General features: G+C 42.0%; 1 protein-coding gene across 1 annotated transcript in view; it reads right to left on the bottom strand.

The window, feature by feature from the left end:
• The window catches only part of brinp2 (bone morphogenetic protein/retinoic acid inducible neural-specific 2), a 49,168-nt gene that overhangs the window by 22,372 nt on the left and 14,551 nt on the right, over positions 1 to 12,245 (bottom strand). The window contains exons 2-3 of the mRNA XM_047027769.1: positions 7,007 to 7,346; positions 455 to 645 (exon numbers count right to left, since the gene is read on the bottom strand). Coding sequence (XP_046883725.1) covers positions 455 to 645; positions 7,007 to 7,296 — 481 coding nt within the window. The 5' untranslated portion in view covers positions 7,297 to 7,346. The remainder of the gene's footprint in view (positions 1 to 454; positions 646 to 7,006; positions 7,347 to 12,245) is intronic.

Genomic DNA, 12,245 nt, shown 5'->3' with positions numbered 1-12,245 from the left:
ATTAACTACCATGTAGCAGCATGGCAACACCTATGGTAAAAATATAGTAGGTACATGGAAATTGTTAGGTAATTATATTGTTAGAAGGGTTTGCGGTATAGGTAATTGCAAAAGTGTATGGGTAAGTGGTTAATTATTGTAGTTACATTTACATTTTAGCCATTTAGCGACGCTCTCATCCAGAGCGACTTACAGGAAGTACAGGGACATTTCCCCGAGGCAAGTAGGGTAAAGTGCCTTGCCCAAGGACACAACATAATTTTGCACGGCCAGGGAATCAAACCATCAACCTTCTGATTACTGACCCGATTCCCTAACCACTCAGCCACCTGACTCCCTGTCTTTGTTAATGTCACTTTAAATGTAACTGTGGACCAGCATTCCAATTTAAGATTCGTTATTTTCACCAAACTGTAAATGAATCTTTGTATTTGGTACGGTGCAGACTGCTTACCTCCCAGTGTAGCAGAGACCAGGAAGTGGGTCCCATATTTCTTGATCAGGTTCTCATTGATCTGCTGAAGACTTGGCCTTCGTCCAAGGAGCCTTAGGTTTCGCAAGAACTCAGGCGCCAGGGGAAGCGGGGCCTTGAAGAAGTCTCGTTTCTCGGTTGCCAAGCTATTCACCTTCCAGTGGCTGAACTCCCTGAAATACCATGAAGACAAAACAACAGTTCAATCCATAACTTTTATTCAAACACTAACAGTGGTAAAATGAAATAAACAATTTTAGAATCAATCATTTGGCCCCTGTCTAGCACCATGATCCTCTGAAGGATCATTTGAGGATGATCTGAAGGATCAACCGCTAGCATGTTGGCAGGGAAACAAAATAAGTCAATAAGAGTGGAGAGCTTTCAAAGCCATCCTATACTGAGTGTTTGAATCCCTTCAGAGGTTGATTAATGCATGGTGGTAGATTGGAATACAAATATCAGCCGTTAATTTAGCCTGATGTGTATACATTTAGCAACAACAAAAAGCCGCCATGGACATGAATATATGTATTTACTCATCCTGAGCAAAAACAACTGAAATGGCATGCTGTGGTGCCTGGTAAAAAGAACTACACCTCAACTCAATTCTCCAACCAAATATTTTCTGGTAGCCTAAAAAAACAATCAGATGTTTGGATTAATAGAGGCTGTATAGAGGCTTTGCAAGTGCATTCTAAAATCCGCAGACCAACTGCAGCTGAGCTGTGCAGCAGTGGACGAGTCAGTGACAGAAGTCAAGCGATTATTATAAACATGGGCGTATCTAGCCCTTAATTAGCCCCCCCAATAATTCGTTATAAAAAAATATAATATTTTTCATATTTTTTATTTGTATTTCATATTTTAAATCTAAATGTTTTTAATTTTGCTTCCTAAAACCCTAAAAAAAAACACTATTAAAACGGTTATTTTCAAACATTTCTTCTGGGGGAACTTCCCCCAGACCCCCCTAGTTTTGCTTGATCACAGGAAAATTAATAGGTTTTATTTAGGAGCTTAGCCCCCCCAAAAGAGGGAACCAAAATTCGCCCCTGATTATAAACGTTTGTAAACATGAATACAACGGCCAGAAAGTTTTCTAATTCCCTTCTGCTTGTAGCTTGAACCACCATAGTGTAACAGGGTGTTCACGGTGTGTTGTGTGTGGCTTCCTCCTAATTGTAACCACTCCGGGATTCGGTTTCCATTGGCACTTGACGCACATCCTCTGTAAAACCCGCGTGCAGCGACGTCACCAAAAAGTTAGTTGTTCGACGACGCGCGTGGGCGGTATTTACTATTCACTAGATATCTAGTCCCAGTCTTTTGTTGTAAAAGGAACAATTTGTGGTGTGGCGTCATTTCAGTGGAGCTGAGATCGTTAGGGTTGCCTTTTCTATTATTTGACCAAATAATCACCTTACATGTTGGGTTATTATTCTGAGAACTCATAGCAAACATGAAAACTGGCAAACCTTTTCATAGATTGCTATTAAAAGCGCCCATAGCGCCGACACTCATCAGTCTGTTAGCCGTTAATCCTTTGCACGGTGTGCTATATTGTCTATCACACACACAAAGCAGGGGGGCTGTCAAGTGAGCGTCATCACTTTTCTACTCGGTCGGTTTCTAAGAGTTAATTGTAAAAGTGTTCGCTGACCATTGGTTCCTCAGCTAATGATGATAGATGGAGTTAATTAGAGGGACTTTAACACAAGCTGATTGCACCTGCCTCTCGTTGCCGTGTTGCAGGGAGTTTTCAGCCAAAAACGCTCCACCTTTGCGGATCTTCTGATCACATTGCAAAGCAGCACCTGGCTTTTATTAGCCACCTTCGTAACATCTCACTGCTTTCCTTGATATGAAAGCGGTAGAGCAGAATGAACTGTGCAAAACCTCCCCTCAATTAACACCTCTGCATCACGTTCAGGTGTCCTTTCACCCTCTGGCGATGTACGCCTCATGATAGGCTAGGTAGGCCTGCAGTTTAGCTATTTTTGGTGACTGGTGTTAGATTTAACTAACCAGGCAAAAACGTTTTTTATTTATTTATGTTTGTTAACATAACTTCACCATATGGAACTAATTAATCAATAGGCTGTATGAATACAATGTTGCAGTCTGTAGGCCCCTGCCTATTTTGATTCAGCAAATGTACCCACAAAATCTGGAAAGTACTTTCTGAAATGTTGCCCACCAACAAAGTAATACCATGCACAGTTTTTACTGTGCTAGTTATACCTCAGCTCAGCTCAGTATTTTTACCAGGTACTCAGTGTGCCAAATTCTGGCAATACAATAGCAAATCCAAGGTAGTTGAATGCATCTCGCTCTGTGTTAGAAGCCGTTGTGCTATTTTGAGAGAGCAGAGGGGGTGGCTGATTTGCCCTATTTCCTCTGGAAACATAGGACTGGGTTTTTTGGCTCATTAAAAATGTCCATAACTGAATATGAAGGAGGTCTGTCATTCTGAACACAGGAAGGTCATTTGATGGTTACCTGGTGGACCTAATGTTTTAAATATCAAGGTATTTATCATGACTTATTTTATAACCTGTGTCAGGGAAAATAATGAGGATGTTTATGGCAGTAGTTTCCTGAAGAGTTTACAGATTAAAATAAATAAACAAAGCAACTGACAGCAGGGTATACCTTATTGCCTTATCTCCTTGATGCAGGGATTCAGAGGGTCCTTGAGAGAAAAATGCAACTGGCAATTAGTGGCCTTCCTTCCCATCTCCCTGGTGTATTGGTTACCAGCGTTCCACCACACTGTAAGTGCTCAGCAGAATATATGGGACTCCACTTTCCTCTCTTTTTTCTCACTTTCTAATTTCTCTCTCTCTCTCTCTCTCTCTCTCTCTCTCTCTCTCTCTCTCTCTCTCTCTCTCTCTCTCTCTCTCTCTCTCTCTCGCTTTCTATCTCTTTGAGCAGTTAAACAAAGTCACTTTAAGAACTCCCTTTTTCTCTTGCAGTATGTGTATATGTGTACATTCATTTAGTCAGGGAAAAAGTAAAGCACCTCAATCCTCCATTTCTCTGGTGTAAAGGGGATAATGTGTTACGCCAATGGCTGTCAGTTAGTTAGTTATTTTTACCCCTCAAACAGTAGCTAAGAAGGAGATGCAGTTTGTATATTTTCAAAATCAAATTAATCTATTTACTTGTATATGGACGGGCAGTGCAGTCACACTGTACCGTAATGACAGTAGTACAGTAGATTTCCGGTTATCACCTTGGGGAACAGAGCTGGGAAATCATTTGCTGACAATGTCATCATATGGGGAGTGCCTCCCAGTGTTTTAGTCAGACAATTTTAGTGACACTTTGTAAGGAACAAACTCTTGAGCCAATGCTTTTAGTAAGTCCCATTGTCATGATGTCACTGACAGCATCAGGGGCTGGTGACTTCATAAGGACCCTCTTCAACTCTCTTGTCCCATTCTTCACTGTACTCAAACACTGACTGCTGTTTTTATTAAAACTTTGATAAAATAAGCTTTGTTTACTAGGGGAACGATACATTCACGTGACTTTATCCATCTAATGTTTTTAAAGATAAATAATAACACAAAAACATTACAGAAAAAATACAATACAACGAAATTGTGATTTCAGCAAAAAGCTTTCACAACACAACACAGAACGTTTAGTCAGCAGAACTTGAAGGGAAACATCAATACAGGATGTGAAATTTCATTGTGGTGGAGTGTGTGTGAACAAAAATGTTGCTGAAACAGTTTATAGTGAGTAATCGAGGATGGTAAATTACATCAAGTCATCCACACAAAGCCTAAGCGTCTGGCTCAAACTCCACTCTCCACAAATCACATTGCACATCCGCAAGGACGCCAGATATTTAACTTCTGAATCATTCGCCTTTCCTTTATTTACCAAATACAAAAAAATACAAAAATAAATTTCCTCATCAGACAATCATCGCGATTCTTCCACATCAGAGTAGTACCTCAGCTAATCTTTTGTGACCGTGTCTAATTTCCTCACTTGTTTTGTCTTGGCAGCTCTGTGTGCCTCTGGAGTGAGCTGTTTTCGCGTTATGGGAGCCTTGGGGGCCCAAGACGTGCTCAGTATGGTCCCCAAAGACTCCCACCTCACCACCGTACTGAAAGCACAACGAGCCAGCAGTAATGTTTCTTAAGGGAACATATCTATCATAACAGAGCTGTTCCTGGGAGAGCCTGCTTTATATGTATGTTCCTGTCTCAACGAGGTAAACAGGCTTGTCGCTCACATGGCCAAATGATACTGTTCAGCCTAATGTAATCTCTGTGCCCCGTCTGTGAAATGGGCAGCAATATGCTATTCCTTGCAGCAACTTCCATTTTTACCTTAAGTAACCTTTATATCTGCAGGGTGTCTATTTAAGAAGCTAGGCTCATCTGGGAGACGAATCTGGTGAGATCACAGCCGGCAGCTAGCGTTTCGTTTGATGCTCAGCAGAGCCAGGCACCACAGGCAACCTCACAGTGTCCATATGACCCTATTTCAGTTTGTTTCAGGAGTAGAATGTCACTGGCACAACAAGATATATATAGAGCATTGTATGTATATACACACACACATACTCACAAACTGTACACACAAATAAACAAGCGAATAATCATTTAATGCACTTAAAAATCAAATATAAGTGTTGAAACGCTCCATCACCCCAGAAATCCTCAGTGAGGATCAATATTTTTTGCTTTGGCAAAGTCTGGGCAGAACTGTGACGAGGCAAGCAGGAGAGCACAGAAACACAACAGCAACCCTCCCTGTTTTTATGAAACACAGTTGGTGTTCCCTAGTCCTAATGTGCAGAGTTGCTTCTCGGTCTTGGTGTCGCTTAACATATCAAAAGGCCTTGGCAGCACAAACAGTGAGTGGGGAAAACCTCATTTATGGCCACTGACGAAAGAGGTATGAGTAGGGCCACAGAGAGAGCGTGTGCACACACACACACACACATACACACACATACACACTCACCCACACACACACACATATATACACACACCACAAAATCCTTCTTGTTTGAACTCACAAGTATTTAAGTACACAGGCACATACAAACACACACAGGCACACACACACACATGCTTCCACACAAACAATCTGCCTGCTAGGCAACCTTTCAAACAGTGCTGGCTGTGCTTTCTGCCTGATTCCATCACAGATCTGCAGGCCTTTTTCTGCCCAGCTGCTCTCACCATGCAAGGCTTTGGATCTGCCATGCGGGGGGAGTGGACCAATGTCAGCTGCATGGGGATAGGGGGCAGAGGAAGCCCAACAAAAGGCCAAACTTCATCAATAGAGGACAAATGTGCTAAGTTATAGAAGACAAGAGCTATTTAAACCAGGTTGGTTAGAGGGAGAAAAAACATTGAACAGGGATATTTCCACAAAATGTCAATTTGTATGTCAACTGATTTGCATGACAACATTTTATTGTAATGGGATTTTCAGGCTAGAAGCACACAATGTTTGATTGATTATGACAATGATATTCCTCAAAGCAACTGGCTGACTAAAAGGACTTGAAATAGTCAATTTACATATGATATAAAATAATGTGGAGCTTATGCAAGCCTATCAAATCGGATGAATCACGACTCCTGTAGTAAAAAATATCAGAGAAAGATATGCATGTGACATCCCTTACTTAGTCACTTTACACACACACACACACACCCACACACACACACACACACACACACACACACACACACACACACACACACACACACACACACACACACACACACACACACACACACCCACACACTGTCCCTGAGCAGAGAGGCATCCTGTAATTTGTCCCACTTCTCTCATAAGACCACACCTGTCACTTCAAACTCCTCTCCCTCCTTCTGAAAGAGACACTGTCATTTCCATCTGTAAGTGGAGACTTAGTCAAAGGCACAGACATTTATTTATGAGTAACCTCGAAGGAAGTGAAAACGGCATCTGTTTTTCTTAAAGACAAAATGAGATTGTCGCAGGAATGTAGTTGCACATTATAAGAATCCGTAACTGAGCTGGGATTAAAGCTTTTGTTACAATATGGAGAACAGCGATACAGTACAGTAAATGCAATATACATACAGTTAAAAATCTCCCAGAATGTTTCTTTGGTATTGGTTGTGTGTGTGATGTGATGTGAGCAGGATGCCAAAGATGGCATGGATAGTGATGACAGACAGGAAAGGGTCACAGTAAAAATATATCCAAGCTCAGGAAATGAAAATGTTAAATTGCAGTCTTATCTGACTGTTTCAAATTTGGCACTGAATTAAGAATAACGATGGAGTTGATAAAAAAAAACTCGCACGAAGGCATAGAGCATCAAGATGGCTTGTGTTTGTGATCCTTTAGCCAAACAAAATATATCTCTATCAGGTTAACTGCGAATATACATTTTTGTAGCTTTGATGTGCTCACTTTGTTTGGAGGGGACATCTGACTTCTAATTATTTTCAGTAAAAAACTAAACTAAAAACATTCCCTCCCACATGTACACACCCTTCTCACCTGTAGATCTTGTATCGTGTGGAGAAGCCTTGCTGGAAGCGCTCCTTGAACTCGGTGTACTCGGGGCAGCGGTGAAATGGCCCCTTTTCGGAAAGCAGCCAGTCCAGTTGTCCGGCCTGGCGCCCTCCGCTCCCGGTCGCTATGGGGGAGGCGGGGGCGAAGGCAGGACTCTTACTCTGCCCCTCAGCTAGGGCCAGGGCCCAGGCGAGGGGACCCAGCGCTGTCCACTGCCATAGGAGCATCAAGGGCAACCATCTAACAGCTGCGGCACTCGCACCACGCGTCGCCATCTTCCTGGTGGACGCCTGGAATCAGCATTCTTCTGCCAGTCACCTCTGACCTGGGAGGGTGAGGAGAAGAGTGGAGGGGGAAAAGAGGAGGAAGAGGAAGGGGGAAGAGAGGGAGGAAGAAGAGGAGGACAGTGGTCAGTGAGGGGAGGAGCGAAGGGAGGAGGAAGAGAGGCAGTTCTCAGTTGCATCAGATGGAAGTGAAATGCACGTCTGGATATATAAAGTTGGAAGCTGATAACATAAATGCATTTGATCAAATCCCAGCTTTAGACCTGGATTGTTGTAGCCATGGGTACAGTACATTTAATATATTTCCAGCCCCCACCACACAGGGCAAACCAGTTTTGATTTAAGTCTGCATATATTTACAGGAAATTGATGCCCTTGCTTCTCTGAGTTTCTGGAAGGAAATGCTTAATTCAACACTGTTGTCGAGAAGAAACAAATGGAATACCATTATAAGTATCTCCAGTAAAACCACTGTCTGTGTTATGTATTTTAATTCATGGTTGTTTTTAACCTGCAGTGCACAATCAGTATTTCAAAGTATTTATAAATCATAGTGAAAGACTGAATGTTAACTCAAAAGCGAGCTACTATATTTGCAGTTTACAGTTTGGTTTTCTAAATATACAAATAATATTGCAGGGATAAAATACCATGGGTATAGTTAAATCACACGCATTGCTCCTTGTATTTTTCCATACTATACACAAGGATTAAGTGTGTCAAGTTTACCAAAGGAAACAGAAAAGGAGATAGGGAGTTGGAGATTGTATTATATTCCATTTTTAACACATATTGATTAGTAAGGACAACAAAAGCTACATACCATTTTATGTCATTCTGAATCATTTATGGGAAGTCTACAAAATGTGAATGATTATTACTGTATTAGAAATGTAATCTATCTGTCATACAGTGCTTTTGTGTATATTTTACATCCATGCTCTTTTACTGAAAAGGTATGTGTTTACCAAACATAACAAATATTACATTATATTAACATCAACTATTGGTTTATAAATGATTTATGAACAATTGATACTGTTTCTGTGAAATTGAACTGTTGCCAACGCATCTCCCAATTCTATTTCTCTCTGTCTCTTTGCAACAATGATAAAGGGATTGAAATAAAAGCAAATGTGTCAACTCTTCTGTGGCATTCTCAGTTAGAAAAAAAACGATATTATCAACAGTACCCAGAATTCATGATATTATTCCCAAAATTCATACATTATTCTGAAGACTAAGAGGCAACAAAATATATCTGGAGAACAGAAATGATTTTTAAATAATAATGAACAGGTGCTTCGTGTATTGCCTAACTTAATAATTCAGACCTCCTTTAACAATTTTACCAATCTTCTTCCCATGTGCACGGCAAGATACTGCCTGTCATTTTTTCATTCTTTCTTTTGTAACCCGTTCCTCTGGGATGAGAACATGGTTGTGGGAGAGAGGCTGGAGGGAAACAGCTGGAGCAGATGTGTCTCCATTTCCTCTCAACCCATTCCATCCCTCTCCCTTTCTCTCTCTCCTTCCCTTTTTCTCTCCCTTTCTCTCTCTCCCTTTCTCTCTCTCCCTTTCTCTCTGTCTCTCTCTCCCTCCCGCTCTCTCTCACCTGCTCGCTTTTTAACTCTCTCATAGGGCCATTCCCCAAAGCCAAGGCTTCATCACTGCTTCCCGTTCTGACAGTCAATTTGCCGTAATGAAATTGGGTGTGAGATTTTAATGTTTTTCTATGTCTAAGCATGGTCTAAGTGGTCTAAAATAGAACACCATCCTAAATGCACATATTTTTTTATTTTGCCGTTACAAACAGAACAGTCTCTTTCTAGCCTTTAGCATGGTGGTGGTGGTGATGGTTTAAAATGAGCAACCACCAATTCATAGAAAGTCATTCTCGTGCTGACTTTCCAATCTCGCTCTGAATTTGCCTTTCAAATGAATCTTCTAAGTTCTAAATGTGACACCTTACTGAGTTATCCATACTAAGGCTTTTTTGCTCTTCTCTCCTGAGGCTCTCCCTAGTTATAAAATGCATAAAACATAGTGGAAATGCCAGTGAGACAATGGAGAAAAACTGAATTTAGCCTTGACATTTACTGTTCATCTTGCATAATGCAGGTACCCTCCTATTTACCCCTCTCACCCTGGAGAGGAACCAGGAAGACGACACAGAGTTCCTGAATTCAGTATGGACCTATAAGGGCACATGGGTGGAATGGAAAATCATTTTACAGTCTCACACTTAGAAATAACATTTCCGACAAGTACGGTCTGTCTGGGGGGGATAAGGAGGACAAACAGGGATTAGTGTCCCTCTTCCCAAGTCCATCACATGCAGCTAGACGTATGGAACATAACGTATATCCACAGAGAGAGAAAACAAGACCGAAAAAGCGAAAGAATGGAAAGACAGGAAGATAGATAGGCCGTTTATATTGCAAATGTTATTTCTAACGAGGTAAAGAAGCTGGTTTCTCCTCTGACCTCTGGAGTTCCTGACCAGAGAGCTGGTACACCAAATGCCTGTAGTATATTCTCCCGAGTAAAGTGTGCGGGGGCAATTACTGCAGCTGCTGCTCCTTATTGGCTCTGACTTAATAAGGGTGGTGAGTGTGAGAGGCCACCTGGATACTGGCAGCCCAGAGCAGGTGCAGTCCCATCACCCTCCAGCCAGCTGGCCTCCTGAACACAGGTATACTCACCCTCACCGTTTTAACTACTCAGCAACAACGGCCAGCTGTCCCACCGTCTTTCTGGATCGCCACACCAGATATTGCACTCAGGAGTAGATTTCTGCTCAAGAAGCACATGCTAAATCTACAGATTATGCTCTTCTTGGCTCAGGTTGTGGATACTGGCAGCAAAAGCAGAACTTTCTATCACTTTTCACTCTGGCAATTTGTTTAAGCGAGGGTTGATGAAAGGATGGGAGCAATTATGATTGCACCTCCCACTCAAAGGCAAGCCAAACAGCCATCATATATATCTTGGTTAGACAAGAGTTATGTGTCTATCTATGCTGCATGGCATTAACAGCACAGTGGTTCCAACCTGGACCCACTGGCTGTACTGGATGGCTATGTTTTATCTGAGCCAATTATCCTGCTCATCCAAAAAACTGAGTGGTGGTTGATTTTCTTTACAAAACCGTCCTGTTTTTGCCAACTAAATAAAGTATGTGCAGAGATTTTGAGATGTTAAACTTTTTAGTTTGATGTTGACAAGCAGAACGGCTAAAACAAAAAAAGAACCCTGTGATGATTAAAGTTAAAGTCGGTCGATTTTACTGCTCAGCAATGCACTGCATGTCAATATTTCATGAGAAGTTTCAGTCAGCGAGGATAATTAAAATCATGTCTCTCTCTCCATTGTAGGTTGACCCTGGTAAGAGTTTTTTGGGAAAATGTAAAATAAATAAATATATGCTCTAATCCAAAGGAAGAAGGGAAAAACACTTAAATTTAAAAGCATGTTAAAGGCAAGTTAATCAGATGAAACAATTCAGGGGGGGTGAAAAACCATTAATGTAGAAATAATCTGAGTCCCTGCCACACCTCACTGTTCAGAGAACACTTTAAAGAGGGGCGGACACACACATTTCTAACAGCAGGTGTTCACCTCTAAGAATGGATGTATAAAGCAAAGAGTCAGCATTTCAACATGGTCAACGGCCTGCCGGGATAACTGGAGTAGCCAGCCAGTCAAGCTGTGATTCGGATTACTGTGGTGCTACAATGCAGCCGAACTTAGACAAATAACCATATGGAAAATGAAGACCCATCAACACTTTCATGCACGTCTTTATCACTCGATAATTAGGAAAGTACAACCTGTCTAAGGGAGTGTGCGAGACTCATTGCATTTTCCAGCTGTTTAAAAACATCCCTGAAGTAGCGAACCATCTAAGACTGGCTATAGCTTCACCTGTCCATCTGCCAGGGCCTCAAATAAGCCACAGTCACCCAGCTTAATTGGCCATACGTCACGGTGGAAACACAGAGGGCCTGATAATTACTCAAGCTGCTTTGCCGGAGTTGCCCAGGTCCATAAAACACAAATCTACATATTGCAACAGCTTCCTTATTAGTTGGTTGCAAGCCTAATCCTCGGGTTGGTCTGCACAGACAAGGGAGCTGGTGGATAGCCAATAGCAGTATGGACTCATACGGCTAATGGAGAGTACTGCAGTGCAGAGCCTTTGGGTTGCATTGCCTCAACAATAAATGCTGTATGGTACTCTGTACAGCACTGGATCCTAGCATTCCTGGAAGGAATTAGTTAGTTATCCATGAAATGTAATCCAAACCAAAATTCCTCTGTTTATTTCCATGAGTTTTCTGAATAAAAACAAAAACAAAACCTTGTTCTTATATACCCTGAACGGCTCTCATCATGGAGACTGATAAAGGTAGGTGGCTGAGCGGGTAGAGAATCGGGCTAGTAATCTGAAGGTTGCTAGTTCGATTCCCGGTCGGTGCACATGACGTTGTGTCCTTGGGCAAGGCACTTCACCCTACTTGCCTCAGGGAGAATGTCCCTGTACTTACTGTAAGTCGCTCTGGATAAGAGCGTCTGCCAAATGACTAAATGTAAGGTATCTGAGTTGGACTGGAGATTGCAAGGTGCACTGAAAGGAAACTTAACATATGTTTAACATCTGTGTGGTTTGTATGAACGCTAAAGAATGAAAGTCCAGAGAAAGACCGACGATTGCTTCATCCATAAATACGAGGCCTTTGTTTTCACGACGCTGACGTGGGCCAAACTGTATCCACACCATAGAAATCCACATCATGACAAACAATGTGAAACATCAGTGGGTGGAGGAAGGCTCCCATGTTAGGCCATGTGAAGCCTGCCATCAGGAGCCTGCCATCAGGGCCAGTCACCTCATCCAGTCTCATCACCATGAGGAACTTAACAGAGTGCACAGCCTG

This window comes from Hypomesus transpacificus, chromosome 10 (genome assembly GCF_021917145.1).
Source record: "Hypomesus transpacificus isolate Combined female chromosome 10, fHypTra1, whole genome shotgun sequence".
Taxonomy (NCBI): Eukaryota; Metazoa; Chordata; class Actinopteri; order Osmeriformes; family Osmeridae; genus Hypomesus; species Hypomesus transpacificus.
This window is presented reverse-complemented; position numbering and strand designations above follow the sequence as displayed.